The following is a 15596-nucleotide window of genomic DNA, read 5'->3' as shown; positions in this document are numbered from 1 at the left end:
ACACAGCATGAATTAGCCACTTCTGCAAAACTTCCACGAGAACAACTCAGTGAAAACCTCTATGGAGATGAAGACATGCTTCTACTTGGTTCTGTTGGCAAGTTGCATGTGATGGCATCTGCCTCTGGCCCGTCATCAAGGCTTAAATGACTAGCGTTAATAACTGAGTAAGTGGAACACTGCGAGCAGACTGTCACCAGGCCCATCAACCACTCCCACTGCGGGGTTGCTAACGTACATTCTAAACACTGCTTGCCAAGGGGCCCCAATTTGGCAACCTCTACTCCCACATGTTCCATTGTCATTTTTTTTGGCCCACCCCCTCTGGTCTTTGTTTCTTTTCCTCCCCGTTCTCCTCCATCAGTGACTATCTCATCAACAAAATGTTTTTCCACACTCTAAAAGCGTGTCCTTAAACCTGCGTTAAGCTGGCGACTTTGCACGATACGCAGCTCCCTGCGGATTTGAAGACCACACCGTCAGGCTTTTTTTGTCAAGTGAAGTCAAGTTCAAATGAACCCCCAACCCCTGTTGCATGCTCACTATTTGGCGCTGCAGCTGTCCCTCCTGCTCATCCTGACGGGTCTGATGGCACAGCATAAACATATTCCCTTGAAATGAGCAAAGAGGCTCACCCAAAAATGTGCCATTAGCAGCCACTTCTTATGACATTGAATGTCCCCCAGACAGCAGTGGCTGTTGTGTGTAAAGCAGAGGGACTGGCCCACCGGAGGGGCCGCAGACAACGGGCTGCAGCACTAGCAGAACCTTTGCGAGCAGCTGTCAAATTGGCTGAGACTTAAAAAGAGCACAGTGAGATGGCGGCTCCATGGGCCTCGCTGCAGAGCGGCCACGGCAAAGGTTCACACGCTGATGTAACACCATGTGATTTTGCCCCCAGTTGCCCAAAAAAGGGGCAGGATAGCAGTATGCCTGTGTTTGTGCACTTCTAGAGCATCTTGGCATGTGGATCGAAGTGTCATTATCAACCACTGGCTTCCATCCACCATCCATTTTCTATGCCGCTTGTCCTCACTAGGGTCACGGGCGTATGCTGGAGCCTATCCCAGCTGACTCCCAGCTGAGAGGCGTGGTGCACCCTGGTCTTGTCGCCAGCCAATCGCAGGGCACATATAGTCCCCAATGAAGCTAACATGCATAGTTTTTGAGTACCCGGAGAAAACCCACACATGCACGGGGAGAACATGCAAACTCCACACAGAGACGCCCAAACGGAGATTCAAACCCAGATCTTCCTGATCTCCTGACTGTGTGGCCAACATGCTAACCACTAGGGCACCGTGCGGCCCCACTGGCTTCCATGCCTGTGAATATTCTCATTTATCCAGGGCGTGTATTCGCAGGGCATTGAATGGACCGCAACTGGACTGTTCAGGTTGTTTCAACCGAGCAGGCTTCACCAGTTAATGCTCAAAGACTGTCTGAGGTAAAGTTGCAGGATCCTAAGTATTTATCCTCTATGGTAGAGGCAGGCCCCAATCACGAGTGGTCTCATCTTTTGTGGTGCAAAACGATAGTCGTTAAGATAGCCAGTCAATGACAGCCGTTCGTATTCCGTTCCGTAGTAACAGTGGTCAAGCTCAGAGATGGTTTCTCAACCTTGACACCTCTTTCAAACCACCCGTCTGCTCCATCCAGAATATATACATTTTTGTTGATAACTGAGTCTCGACCGTCTGTGTTATGACATGCACCTGCTCAGTGGCTGCTTGGTGACTGAACACCGACTTCCACGTTTGTGCGGTACTCACATCCCAGGTTGCTGTTATTGGATGGCACGACCAGCAGCTCCGCCTGCGGGTTCTTGATAATGTCGCGCCAGTGGATGGTGTCCGCATGGCACAGGAATTTGTTCTGGTCAACATAGACGCCCCCATTCAGGATCTCTGCAAGAGGAGAAGAGCTAAAGAGGGAAGCGAGTGCACACGAATGCATATATTGCACACAACGGCAGGAAATCGATAGATCAAGGTTAACCACAATAATCTCAAAGTAGTGACATGCGGCGCTCGCTGGAGCATGAAGATAAACGCTATTGACGGAGCGAGTCGATATCACAATGATTTCATAAGAACAGAATAGAATTTTACTGTCAAAATGGATCTCAAGCAGGAAATATGTACATTGAAATTGACAATAACATAATTAGTAAAAAAAGTTTTCTGACATTAAACACCAGAATGTTAAATCAGGGTCTCCGCAGGTTTCAACCAGTCAAAGTTAAGACTTTTTTAAGACCATAAAGTGTACAATTTAAAACCCATTTCACACCCACACTGGCAAAAATGTACAAACGACAAAGGAAGTACAAGCCTTACGGACAATTGCCCAGGGCGACAATCTCTTGGGGGGCGCTGCGGGTGGGTGGGGGTTGGGGTGATTAGGATTGCAGCGCTCATCAAGTCAGGATGTGGCAGATGGGCGCCCTCTAGAGGCGGGATGCGTCCTCAAATGTCCACCACGTAACGGACTGCTAACTTGAGTCGGTAACAAAAACGAGTTGTTGATGCAAATCTCTTTGATGCAGTACTTTGTGTTGGTACTTGATTACTGTGTGACGGTTAGGACGCACCTTTTGTCATCAGGATGTTTCCAAACGCATCTAAATGTCTTACAGTTTACAGAGGAATGTTTGAAAGTAGGATTTCCGAATTAGAGCTCCTGTAGGTCACGGAGAAGGCACAAACCTTCCAAAGTTTTCAGGTAATGATAGTGATTTGACAAAGTTTAGCTGTTAACGTGCCCGTGAAGATTCTCGTTCATCCAGGGCATTCAATCGGTCGCAACTGGACTGTTTGGATTGTCTTAGAAGACGCTTCGCCTCTTCATCAGTTCATGCTCAAAGACCTGGTGGGACACACGCCAGTCAGACTAGATAGGACAGCTCTAGTCTGAGAGCCTGGTGCAAGATGCAATCTATTTATCCACTAAAGGAGGAGGCAGGCCCAGCTCTTTAGTAGTAAAATGTTTGACTATCGTAGCAACAGCATGAAAGGCAAATATTTGATCGTGTCTCTGAGACTGTTTTTGTGTGTGTGTGTGTGTGCGTGCGCGTGCGTGTGTGTGGATGCGCTAGGGAAATCTGTGTGAATACCAGCCAGCTATGAGCGACCAATCGTCTTATTCGGGACGAATGACAATTTATGCCAGGCGTGTGCAAACCTTTCCCCAGCAAGGGCCTCGTACGGACAAATCGAAGGATGCAGGGGCCACTTTGGAATTCCAAATGTTGTAAAGCAACCCACGCATGTACGCTAAGAAGTTATTTATATTGAAAGAAAAAGCAGCCTGCAACTCAGCTTTGTGTTAAAGGCCACAAGCTTCCCATAATGACCGTTCGCTCCACTGCTCGTTCTCCGTTTCTGCTGTTGCTTTTCAGTTTTACAAATGCTGGTAAATTACCTCCTCATTTTTAGTACATTTCATATTTTTAAATGTATTCTCTTTTTACCATCAATCTAATTTAGCAAAATTTGCAAATGTATTCTTTTTTTGTTACTAATATTACCAAAATTATTATGGAAATTATTGTGAAAATTCCATTTTACATTTTTTTTCCTCATAATTTTATGACCTGATGCTCGTAACACTTTTTGTCGTAATATTACAGTTAGTGTTATTAATATATATTATATTAATATATTAATATTATGACTTTGTTCAAATTTGTATGCTTTATTCTCATAAAATTACTGTTCTCTTTCCATTCTTGTTGTTGTTTTTTGTTAGTTTTCTTGTTTAAATGTATTTTTAAAATGTGCTGGGGGCTGATTAAAAAAAAAACAAAAAAAAGTCAGCCACAGGCCACGAATGTCCCGCGGTCCACACTTTGGACACCTCTTTTTTCACAGGGACATCATTTCGCAGGCCAATTATTTTGGCAATTTTTGTTGAAATAACTCAAAATTTCACAGAATGTGTAGAAATAGATCAATATTTTCTATTTTATGTTTTATTTTCGTTCTGTTTTCAGCATGAGCCCTGCCGTTCACACGCCAAAGAGAAGCCATTTTTCGTCTTGGAATGTGCTCGCACACAAATTGGCAAACAAATTTGGATTTTTACCAAATATTTAAAAAGAGGAAGGCTGCTTACGTGGTGCTAAAGGAAGGTCACAGGTCACAGGCGGTGCACATATTGACCACTTATAAAACCTGTCCCGTAGTAAACTTATGATGTTCAACACCTAAACTTTCAATTTCATTGAGCCGGACTTAGTAGTTTTCAAGATAACTGCTTTTAAAAACGATATGACATCCTGCATGTACTCATACATTCTGTATTTTGGTTGAAGAAAATGTAATCCGGCGCCAACCTACAGCAGCTTTAAGATATTCAAGATACTTGGGAGCAAAAGGTCGTCCAAGTTTATTTGTATGTTGCTTCTCTGACTAATCACATTTGTTCCACAGGTCCACTCCAATGCGCTTCTTGTGCGTTACCAAAAAAAGCACCAACTGTCATCATTAAATAAGATTACACACCGTTCTTGACCTGCATCACCTTACCGAGTCCAAAGAAGCGACAAAGTCCTTCCACAAAATGCGCCTCCTCACCTGTATTCCGCTTGATAACAAAATTGTTTCTTTCCGAGAGCCGCCAGCGTTAATAGATGCTTGCACATGGAGTACAATAATGAATCCTAATCCCTCTCCTTGTTACTATTGAGGATTTCTGAGGGCGATGCAGGATGAAATGATGCCGTAGTAATCCCTTCCCCCCGTCGCAAGCAAGCGTGACCCGTATGAGAAGGAGAAACTACATCAGTGTCCTTCTCTCAGACTGTTGTTTAACCTAGTTTAGGGATTTAGATGCAATCACCTGCAATCCTCTTCTGCCGGAATATGAAGTATGAATTAAATTTCATATAAAAATGTAACAATGTTCTATAGATTAAAGATGGATTAGCTAAAGGGTATTATCTCCCTGGGCGGATTATTAACAGTGTGCGACTTGTGCGCACCAATCAGCACGCCAAGGAAGCTAATCATCACCATCCGGCATCATGATTAAGGAAGCTGGCCTTGGCAGAGGCACAGACATTTATTCAAAGCCCTCTTAGAGGTGACATGTCACTCTGTCTGCCTGCTGAACGGCCCGCAGCCGTGGCCTCGTGTAATCATGTTCCCGTCACAATGGACAATTTATCAGGGGGGTGTTTTACATTCATGGACAGGGGGGAGGGAAAAAGACACACACACACACACACACAGGCTCTGCTTTTATTCAAACCGGGACCACATAGTTGGAATGCCGTAATGGTGGTTATATTCATCATGGCATAGGCAGCAGAGCAACACATTGGGCGTGCAGTACACTGGGTAAGTAATCGGAATACTAGCAAGAGGTGAGGTAGTCCGACTTGGAAGAAAGGCAGAATTACTCGCTAATGATAACCATCCATGTGATGGAAATAACTTTTCAGGCGAGATGACGAGCCTTTATTGCGCCATTGTGTCGCTCATGATTGCTAAGAGTCTAGCGCCCTACAGCAGCCCCCTCCCACCGCCACACCTCCACTCCCGAGCTTCGATCTTCCCATCAGGCCGGGAGATCTACGGCCACTGCCGTGTCCCTCCCTTCCATTACCGCCCCATTCCATCGTCACCCAGAGTCTTGTGATTCACAAGGTGGCCATAAAAGCGATGGCCCGACACGGAAGAGATGGGGAGGAAGAAGAGAAGAGGCGAGGAGAGTGAGCGAACACTGATTTGAGAAGTGGTGGAGGGAGGTGTTATTGCCTAAGCTCTGAGAATCAGTTCTGATAAGAAATTGTGTGTCAAGTCATAAACCTTCACCACACAGAACTCACTGGTCCGATTTTGTAGCGGCAAGGTCACACGGTTGGCTGAAGAAGAGTGCGAGTCGCAACGATGCACGGTCAAGTCATCCCCTGATATGTTGCAGACAGGAAACGTTAAGGATCTATCCCGTGCCGCCGTTTTACCGATTCCGTTTGCCTTCGTCTAAATATTCACGTCAGACGGTGTCATATTTTGGTCATGGACGGCAGGTAGAACGATATGAGTAACGTCCAATTATGTCTCAGAAACATTCTAGAGTATTGATTCGTATTCGTAAGTATTGATTCGTCAGTGTTTTGACCATATTCTCATTTTTATGCATATTTTCCAACCCCAAGCTGTACATTTGAATGTCTATTGGCTTTAAGCATACCAGGTGATGTGCATGTGTGTACTGACGGAGGGTGTGGCCTTAGGAGACCAACACCCAAATGGGCCGGAAAATGGATTTAACAAACACTGAAAAGTCAAGAACTGTAAAACATCTTTCATAGGGTTGCAGCACTCTCGAAATTGCCGAAATTGCCAAGATATTAGGATTTGACCACAGAACCAATAAAAGTTTTGTTGCAAGTGCACAAAAGACTCGCAAGAAACGTGTCGAGAGAAAAACATGCAAATGAACGGCCAAATATTTGAGAAGAATCAAACGTGAAGCTCCCAGGAAGCCATTATCCTCCAGTGCTGTCATATTCCACAACCGTAATCTGCCTGGAGCGTCCAGAAGTACGGCACATGTTGTTCAGTGCTCAGAGACATGGCCGAGGTAAGAAACTCGACCACCACCGAACCAGACACACAAGTTGAAAGGCTACGACTTGGCTAAGAGATCTGAAGACAGATTTTTCAAAGTTTTTATGGACTGATGAGATGAAAGTGACTCTTGATGGACCAGAGGGGTGGGCCCGTGGCTGCAGAGAGCTCCACTACGACTCAGACGCCAGCAAGGTGGAGGTGGTGTACTGGCAAGGGCTGGAATTATTAAAAGATGAGCTCGTTGGGCCTTTTCAAGATGGACTCAAACTCAACTCCCAAAGCTACTGCCACTTTTTATCTCCTTGCTCACCTGACCTAAACCCTATTGAGGACTCGTGGGCACTTACACGTAAGATTTACAGTGAAGAAAAAAGGTCCACCTATCTGAACAGTGTCTAGGAGGCTTTGGTTGCTGCTGCACAAAAAGTTGATGTTCAAATGATCTAGAAAGGCTGTGCACCAAACGTCACCAAAACTTACCTTTATGCATTCCCACAAGCAATATAAGAATATTAAGAAAGTAGTAATGGCCTCCTCTACCTCTGTCAGCAGCAGATTATGCTCATTTTACCGTCATTCAGCCGAGCAAAGAGCCGTTTGTGGGCGATGATGGCGCCAGCAGCAGCCAGTAACCACGATGCTCTGTAGGGAGCACGCTGATGAGCTTTCATCAGTGTTGCTAGCCACTTGTCCCACATCTTTGCCTTGCCCCAATTATGCCGATGAATAAAGCTCTGATAGTGATCCGTCCTCAGCAGCGTGTGAGTTTTGAGGTTTGCCGGTATTGTCTTGTTGGGTGTGACACAAGCGGGCTTGAATACTTTCTCAGAGACGTGTAGGACTCTCCGTGGAAGGTTAGGAGAACGTGTGCTGATGATGAGGCCACTTGCTGAGCAAGAAGAAGAGGAGTTGATCACTTTTAACACTGCTTTTTCTTGACAAACCTGCCCAGGTACCATGTAGAATCCCTCGGGAACATTCATGGGACATTCTACACTTCATACATATCCCTGCAAAGACAAAGTTCAATAAAAATCCCTTTCCTTTTGACAGCAAAAGGCTTTGGCAGGGTTTGGTTGGATGGGGCCTACAAAGCTGTATATCTGACAGCTGAGCATAGAAAGATAAACTGAGGATTTACCTCCTAAATGGCAATTAATCACTAAGTCCACAAGCAAGTTCTGGGATTCTCCTCGAGAGAATCTTGTAATTTAATACAAACAATGAAGAGTGCTGTTTCTTTGTTGAATAACACACAAAAATTCTTCTTTGCCCTCCAGGAAATGCATGTTGCCCAGTGGAAAACTTGTCAGGGAACCCATCCATCCATTTTCTTCCGGTTATCCGGGTCCGGTCGCGAGGGCAGCAGTGTCAGTAGGAAAGCCCAAACTTCTTGGTGTCTGACTACCTCTTTCAGTTCCACCGGGGTACACCGAGGCATTCCCAGGACAGCTGTGAGACATAATCCCTCCAGCGAGCCTGTCCTGGGTCTACCCCTCCTGGCTGGGCATGCCCGGAACACCTCACCAGGGAGGCGTCCCGGAGGCATCTGGACTAGATGCCCAAGCAACATGTGAAAGAGCAGCTCCTCACCCTCTCTACATAGTGTGAGTCCAGCCACCCTAGGGAACAAAGCCATTTCGACCGCTGGTATCCGCGATCTTGCTTTTAAGGTCAACAGTGCTATCAAAAAGGTAAAACATCTCAAACTTGGCAGACTTGACAACAAATAATAACGTTTGTTTAGAAGCTTGCATATGCACAGCTGACATGACGGAAGGTGATAAACGTGTGGAAGCCCACCAAATTGCATTCATTTTAGGTGACTTTCTCTTCGGGGAGCACCGGACGCCGCCTGAAGTGGAAGGATGTGGTATTTAGCTTGGTGGAGGACATTTTTTTGCGGCAGAATAGAATACATCAAATAGGTCAATCGTTCAGAAGAAACACGGCGCCTCAAGTCCTGCCATGAACCAACTGGCATCCATCCATCATTCACCCATCATGACCCAGGGCTTGAGGTTGGTACACCGTGGATTGATCACACTGTCAACAGCTGGCATTTATCTCTTGGGTTTTCACTTGGAATCTTGCACACGTGAGGCAACAAGCAAACGCAATGAATAATACAGGGTTCGGTTGCGCCCTCTTATAGAAATCTCTTTCATCCTACGGCTGGAATGGCCACGGTATATGTTTTCACGCCAGATGGAAGAACACACTGCATTTCATGTTTTTCTGCAAGCATATGAAGAACGATGTGCCATTTTGGGCAAATGTTTTTATAACTGGACAATATCATTTGTAATGCTACATTTAATAGCTGGACATAAAGCACAAGGATCCACCACAATATCAGATAAAGTACACCTTCATTAACGAGTGGTTAATTGGCTTTGATCCACACGCAGCCAGATGGGAATTCATTCAACAAAATGTTGATTGTTGTTTCAATTGGGAGGTTTGATGACCTTATTTCACAACTTGAGACACGCAGACACAAGTCTTGCGTACCTTGTAACCTGGACTTGATATTTCTAACCAGGGCTGGCATATACTCACCATGGAACAGGTATGTACCCAACAAAGGAAGAGATAATTACAGAAGCTGGGGATAAAGCTTACAGGGATCGATCAAGATGGTATCAAAAGTCCACGGAAGAACAGGAGTCCAACCAAGAACATCGAGTGACAGCAAATGCAAAGACGTACACGCTAATTGTTAATCTAACACAGCTCCCACAAAGAAGGGTACAGCGTTAGAATACGGTGCGAAATATGAGCTCCAAACAAGAAATGAAAAACCCCAAACCAAAAACTCAACCTTTCATATCTTATGAATCATTGTTGTGACAGCAGACATAAGCCGCTAGTAGGTGATACAAAAACTGCAGAAAAAGTGAAGCATCAGCAAAATAGGCTGAGAACAGACGGACCAGGACCGAATGAAGTGTCATGCTCCTGCAGCTACACATTTTCAACTGAGCGTTGTGTGTTTTTATAAATGTCACCATCCATGCGAGCAGAGACTCCAGAAGAACTTATCTGATCTTCACAGAGACGCTAAGGTGCATCACTGGAGTCCCATTTCTCCACTTCTCCATTATTAGCTCTGCCAGCCAAAGAGATATTGTGCTCAGTGACAAATGGGAGTGGAGCGGCGAGGCACAGACAGCGCGGGGGTGGTCCCTTTCACCGTAGACACCCCCCCCCACCAGCCACTGATAATTGTGTTTTAAACCCCCGATTACATTTTCCAGTCTCCAATGATATTGTTTTTGCCAGGAATCCGTATGAAAAATGTTTTGTGCACAGAGGAGGCCGTGTAGGAGGCCAGAGATGACACTTTTTGTAAACGCCAAAGCGGACATGAAATGAATCCCTGACATCACTCTCACTACTCTTCGCTGCGTCTACCCAGTTTGTCTTTCCGACCTTAAGAAAGCCCACAGGCAACAGCACTATTCACCATTAGACAGAATCGGTCATATTTGGCCTCTAAACTTTTCATTGCTGAGCGGACACGTTTTTTCCAATTCAGAGGTGACACTGAATGCAATCAGGGCAAAACGAGAAGCTGGCAAATTCAATAATGGAGAAAAACGGAACTGGAGACGTTGCACTTAAGGCGGCGGAATAAGCACTCTTCTGTCTCCACTTCTCTGCATCTAAATCAAGCAGCGGCCCTCCAATCAGCAGGCACCAAACAAAGAACAAGCCAAAGACATGCGTGCAGCTGAATGCTAATCACGGTAACAAGCAATAGTGGTTGATCAATGTGTGGTCACGCTGGGGACCGGAGGAGATATAATCACCCCAGAATAATTTGGTAAGGACAGTAGAAAGAGACGTAGAAACTTCATGGTAGGTGGAAATCCAACCTCTGGTGGAAAATGTTTTCCAATGAGTGGCAAAGTGGAATACAGACAGCATCACGGATGCCATCAACACAATCAACTGCCAATCAGCACAGTTCTCAAGAGCGCACACACTGACTTTTGAACTTGACGTGACGGACTCTGCTCCATTTAGTGGCGACACAGAGCGACAGGGGTGTCCTTTGCGAGATTAAAATTTGGAGAAAAGCTGTAATCACGAGAAAAGGGCAGTCAGGAGATTGGGGACCCAATCTCGTGTATCTTCTCGTCTTGTGAGTTGAAAATATATTCCGTTACTTTGAACTTTTAACAAGTAACTCCATTGGCAGCAATACGTGTCCGTCAAACACACTTTGGTGTTGTAAGTCAAGAGAAGAGACACACATTATGTTTTTTAACAAGCACTGACTTGGATAACGAATGGCCTGGAAAGACCTGGTATGTTTGTTATTATTCAAAACTGCAATATTTATATCAGCATTTTTGGTCAAGGTTGACATTTGAATTTCCCCTTACTTTTATTCATTAATTGTTTTGTCTTTCATAGACAAAGCACAACTATATTCACAATTACACTGTGGTTTAGAACTGATCATGCAAAAATAATTGGATTTGATGATTGTTAGTGCTGCTAGCTATTCCTAGCCAACCAATTCTGTAGGTTTGTGGGTTCCCGTGAAACCTTTATTTGCTGTTACTGCTGTTAAATTAGGTGTTCCTTTGTAAGTGCCACAGCATGCCGACGGCCCTGTAATACATGCTTGTTATTGCCGTGTATTTCAAACTGAACAAGAAGTCGGCCGAGACAGAGCCACAGTGTGCTGTTTTGAGTGCTGTGCTGAAATTTCAGCTGAAACTACAGGGGTACCTCGGTTTTCGTGATTAATGCGTTCAGAAGGGTCAGTCGAAAACTGAAACGTATGAAAACCAAATACATTTTCCCATAAGAAATAATAAAGTAATAAAGACATGCTACAAACACAGCTGGACTCACGTGGAACGCTACATGGGCAAACGGATTAGTTTGTTAGGCACAATGTTTGGCCGTGCAAGAACCAAGACAGTTTTCGAAAACCAAGATATATTTTTGACAGTAGTTTTAGTCGAAAATCAAATCCTACGGAAACCGGGGCGTAGGAGATCTGAGGTACAACTGTACTATGTGTTCAGGTGTCAGTTTGAGAAAAGGGTCCAGACTTTTGCTGCCTTCCAGGTCAGTTCAAATTTTAAAAGCAAAACTTGATTTCTTTAGCAAACCTGCAAACCAGGTTTTATAAGATCTGGCCCCTATTCCTCCAACAGGCAATCCTCAAGCATGCTAAAACACCATTTCATAGGCCAGTACAGTACGCTGATCACCAGTCAACACAACACAGTAGCAAACAAAGCCTGTGCTAAGATAATTGTTGACATATTTTTCCATGTGTGCTGTTCTTAGTGTTTAGCCGAAAAAAGAGCCAGTTGCCGTAAATCAATATCTGAGGTCGGGTCGCGGGGGCAGCAGCCTAAGGAGGGAAGACCAGACTTCCCTCTCCCCAGCCACTTCGTCCAGCTCCTCTCAGCGGATCCCGAAGTGTTCCCAGGCCAGTTGAGAGACATAGAGTACGTTTACACGCAGTCAAATAACCCGAACGTGTCCTGGGTCTTCCCTACGGCCTCCTACCGGTCGGACGTGGCTCGGGAGGCGTCCGGGAGGCATCCTGATCAGATGCCAGAGCCACCTCTCAATGCTTCTCCTCTCAATGCGGAGGAGCAGCAGTTCTACTCCGAGTTTCTCCCGGATTTCTAAAGGAGAGCCCAGCCACCCGACAGGGGAAACGAAAACTCATTTTGGCCGCTTGTACCCTCCATCTTGTCCTTTTGGTCACTACGTAAAGCGCATGAACACAGGTGAGGGTAGGGACGTAGATCGACCGGCTTTGACTTTTGGCTCAGCTCCCTCGTCACCATAAGGCACAATCCGTAACGGCGAAATCTGTTACACATGTATGTTTACATGTTCAGTTTTGTTTTTCGGCGTATTGGATGGATTTGTTTTACCTTAACAATGATTTTCTTGGTGACTGTGGTCCCAGATCCCTTGTGATCACTGACAAACTCCTTTTGTGTAATTCTGGGATGATCCTTCATCTTTCTCAGGATCATCCTTACCCTACCACATCCAGAGCGAGAGAGATTAACTGTTATCGTGCATTTCTTCCATTTTCTCTTTCTGGCCGAGCTTCTTGTTGAAGAGACAGAACTAATTTGTGTGCTTCGTGGGCGCATGACCTGTCTGTGGGAGTCAGCATTCTTGCTATACTGAATACGAAACACAATTTTCTGTTGCTATTACGTTTCACTGTTAAAATAAACCTAGCATTAAAATTAAATAAAATAACAATTTTGATTTAAAAATAAAATACAATTTTGAATTGTTAATTTCTTTGTAAGGCGGGGGCACTTACAAACTCAGCAGGGGATCACATAATGAAAAAATGGTAACATAACATGCATGGTTTTCATCCAACAGACTACTATTACACCGATGATCCTTTTGTTCTCCTTCAACAGCTACAACGTAGACGAACCCTGATCCCACCGCACCTCTTCAAAGAATTGAGAAGCCCTCCTGGTGCACGATCTTGGCATGGTGATTCAAAAGGACTCCAGTGCAAACAAAAAGAGGAAATTGGAAATAAAGCAGTGGAAAAACAATCAGGAAGTCGTAATGATAAATCAGCATGGCGTGCATGACAATGAATGTCAACATGCTTTTAATAACTGCGCTCTGCAGCGTCACCTTATCTGGAGAGATGCTAAACTACAACAGGTGGCAGATCATTGTGGCTAATTTGGTTACATTTACTGCAGGTGACAGCCTCAAGTGAAGAGAAGCATGACTTTTATGCTATTACACAACAACAGAGTGATTGTTTTTTTATGTTCTTAGAGGAACACTCATTATTTACACATTATGAACTCTGCAAAAAAAAAAAAACCTAAAACCCCCAAAACCTTAAACAAATATACTGAAGCGCTTCTTTGCCTTGCAATTTGCAGCATTTTCTGTGGTTGCAAAGCAGTGTTTGAAGCTACAAGATATGTTTGAATTATAATTATTAAAGCCTTAATGGTGACACGAGATCCATTATTAATGTGCTCCAGCACTGAATTCTCTCGCTCACACACAGAAGCCAAAATTGGGTACAAGCTAACCTCTTTTGCGTTGTGATTTTATTTATGCAAATGATCTGTGCACATTTAAAATGCTGTGTGTATGCTGTTGCTAGGTACGTTCAAGAAAGACAAAAATTGGAGGTGTTGGAAAAAAAATAATCCCCATCTAAGCATCATTTGCTTTTAATCAATAATCATCAAAAAGGAAATCTTTGATGCCCTTCATGTCCCGCAGTAAAGGGACTTTCTGCTAAAAGATCAAATTCAGCCTCTGCAACACAAATATGTACTGCACAGTTTCTGAGTTGAAAACTCTTTTACACTAAACAAATGAAGTCATTAGGAAATATATGGAATGCCTCAATTCCAATGCTCTATGCATAAAGGGTAGAGCCGTCTGTACCTCCTCAGAGGGCTAGCATCCTTCAACGTATGCAAGAAACTGCTACAGATCGTCTACCAGACTGTAGTAGCTAGTGCTCTCCTGTATGCAGCAGTGTGCTGGGGGAGCAACCTCAAGGAGGACGGCATACGCCTGGACAAATTGGTAAAGAAGGCAGTCTCCGTCATTGCCACTGAGCAAAGAACACTGAGGAGGCTCCTTCCCATCATTGACAACCAGCATCATCCATTGCACAGCATCATCTCCCGACTGAGAGCAGTTTCAGTGGCAGATTACTATCACTGTCCTTATGATCAAATACAAATACAAATACACACACAGGACTTGACTTATTACCTTACTATGTACAGTATATGTATCTTGCCTTGTTTGTTTTACTTTTAAGTGATTAAGACAATTGTGCAGAGCTGCTGGAAATGCGAGTTTCTCTTGGAGATAAATAAAGTATCTATCTTCAAGCATTGGCATTATCTATTTATCACATCTGCAATAGGCTACTACCTGCCACTCGGTCCTTGTACAACCGGAGCAGGAGCCTGGTTCGCATTGCCAGCAGTAAGTCAAGCCTGATTCTAGTGAGCGTTAGCTGCCCTTTGTCACCGCCTCTGTTCATCATTTTCATGGACAGAATTTCTAGCTGCAGCCAATGCGTCGAGGGAATCCAGTTTGGGGGCCTTAGGATCTGGTCTCTGCTATTTGCAGACGATGTGGTCCTGATGGTCTCATCGGGCTGTGACCTTCAGCGTTTACTGAGGAAGTTTGCATCTGAGTGTGAAGCTTCTGGGATGAGACCCACCACCTCCAAATCCGAGGCCATGGTTCTCAGTCAGAAAGGGGTGGATTGCACCCTCCGGGTTGGGAATGAGGTCCTGCCCCAGGTGGAGGAGTTCAAGTATCTCGGGGTCTTATTCATGAGTGAGTGAAGGTTGGAGCGGGAGGTCGACAGGCGGATCGACGCAGCGTCTGCAGTAATGCAGACTGTTGAGGTCTTAATTCCTTTATGTTCACGAAAACTATGTTCTCCGAGCTGCTTTAGAGTGAGGTGGAGGCGGCCCATAACAGATATAAGCGTTGTTGTAGCGCTCCCATTCATCTGTTCTATTGCTCAACGTTATCATTCATTAATGGTGAGTACCTATAGTACCTACAGTACATACTGTAGCCACAAGAGAACATAAGAGTTTCACAGCCCTCACTCAGGGCTAGACACAGGTACTCCTCTAGACATAGGTACTCCTTTGAGACAACGATCCAGGGCGGAGGGCCTGTTTGTCTCACTGCAACTAAACATTACTTCTGCTCCAGACTAGCGACTCTCTTCGGCTTGCTTGCACTAGTAATGCATCAGTATGTCATCTGACTGCCACAAGTGGTGGGAAGGTGTATTACAACAACAAAGCATCTTTTGGCAGCCCTCTAGGGGGCGGTCACAGCCCATTTACGAATCACTGCTCGAGAAAATACCGCTCCCAGACACTTTGAAAGCTCAACAGCGGCGTCGGAAGGGATGGCATGGTGACTACACAGAAGCACAGACCAAGCTTAAACATGACGTGGTCATAGCAACTCATTGTG

At 44.8% G+C, this 15596-nt stretch overlaps 1 protein-coding gene across 5 annotated transcripts in view; it reads right to left on the bottom strand.

Moving 5' to 3' along the window:
* LOC129180454 (receptor tyrosine-protein kinase erbB-4-like) overlaps positions 1-15596 on the bottom strand; it is a 239326-nt gene that overhangs the window by 88173 nt on the left and 135557 nt on the right. For all 5 annotated transcript variants that reach the window (XM_054774983.1, XM_054774977.1, XM_054774951.1 and 2 more), the window contains exon 4: positions 1773-1907. In XM_054774983.1, the coding sequence (XP_054630958.1) occupies positions 1773-1907 (135 nt within the window). The remainder of the gene's footprint in view (positions 1-1772; positions 1908-15596) is intronic.

Source organism: Dunckerocampus dactyliophorus, chromosome 1 (assembly GCF_027744805.1).
Source record: "Dunckerocampus dactyliophorus isolate RoL2022-P2 chromosome 1, RoL_Ddac_1.1, whole genome shotgun sequence".
Classification (NCBI taxonomy): Eukaryota; Metazoa; Chordata; class Actinopteri; order Syngnathiformes; family Syngnathidae; genus Dunckerocampus; species Dunckerocampus dactyliophorus.
The sequence above is the reverse complement of the archived record's forward strand: the minus strand, read 5'-3'. Positions and strand labels throughout refer to the sequence as shown.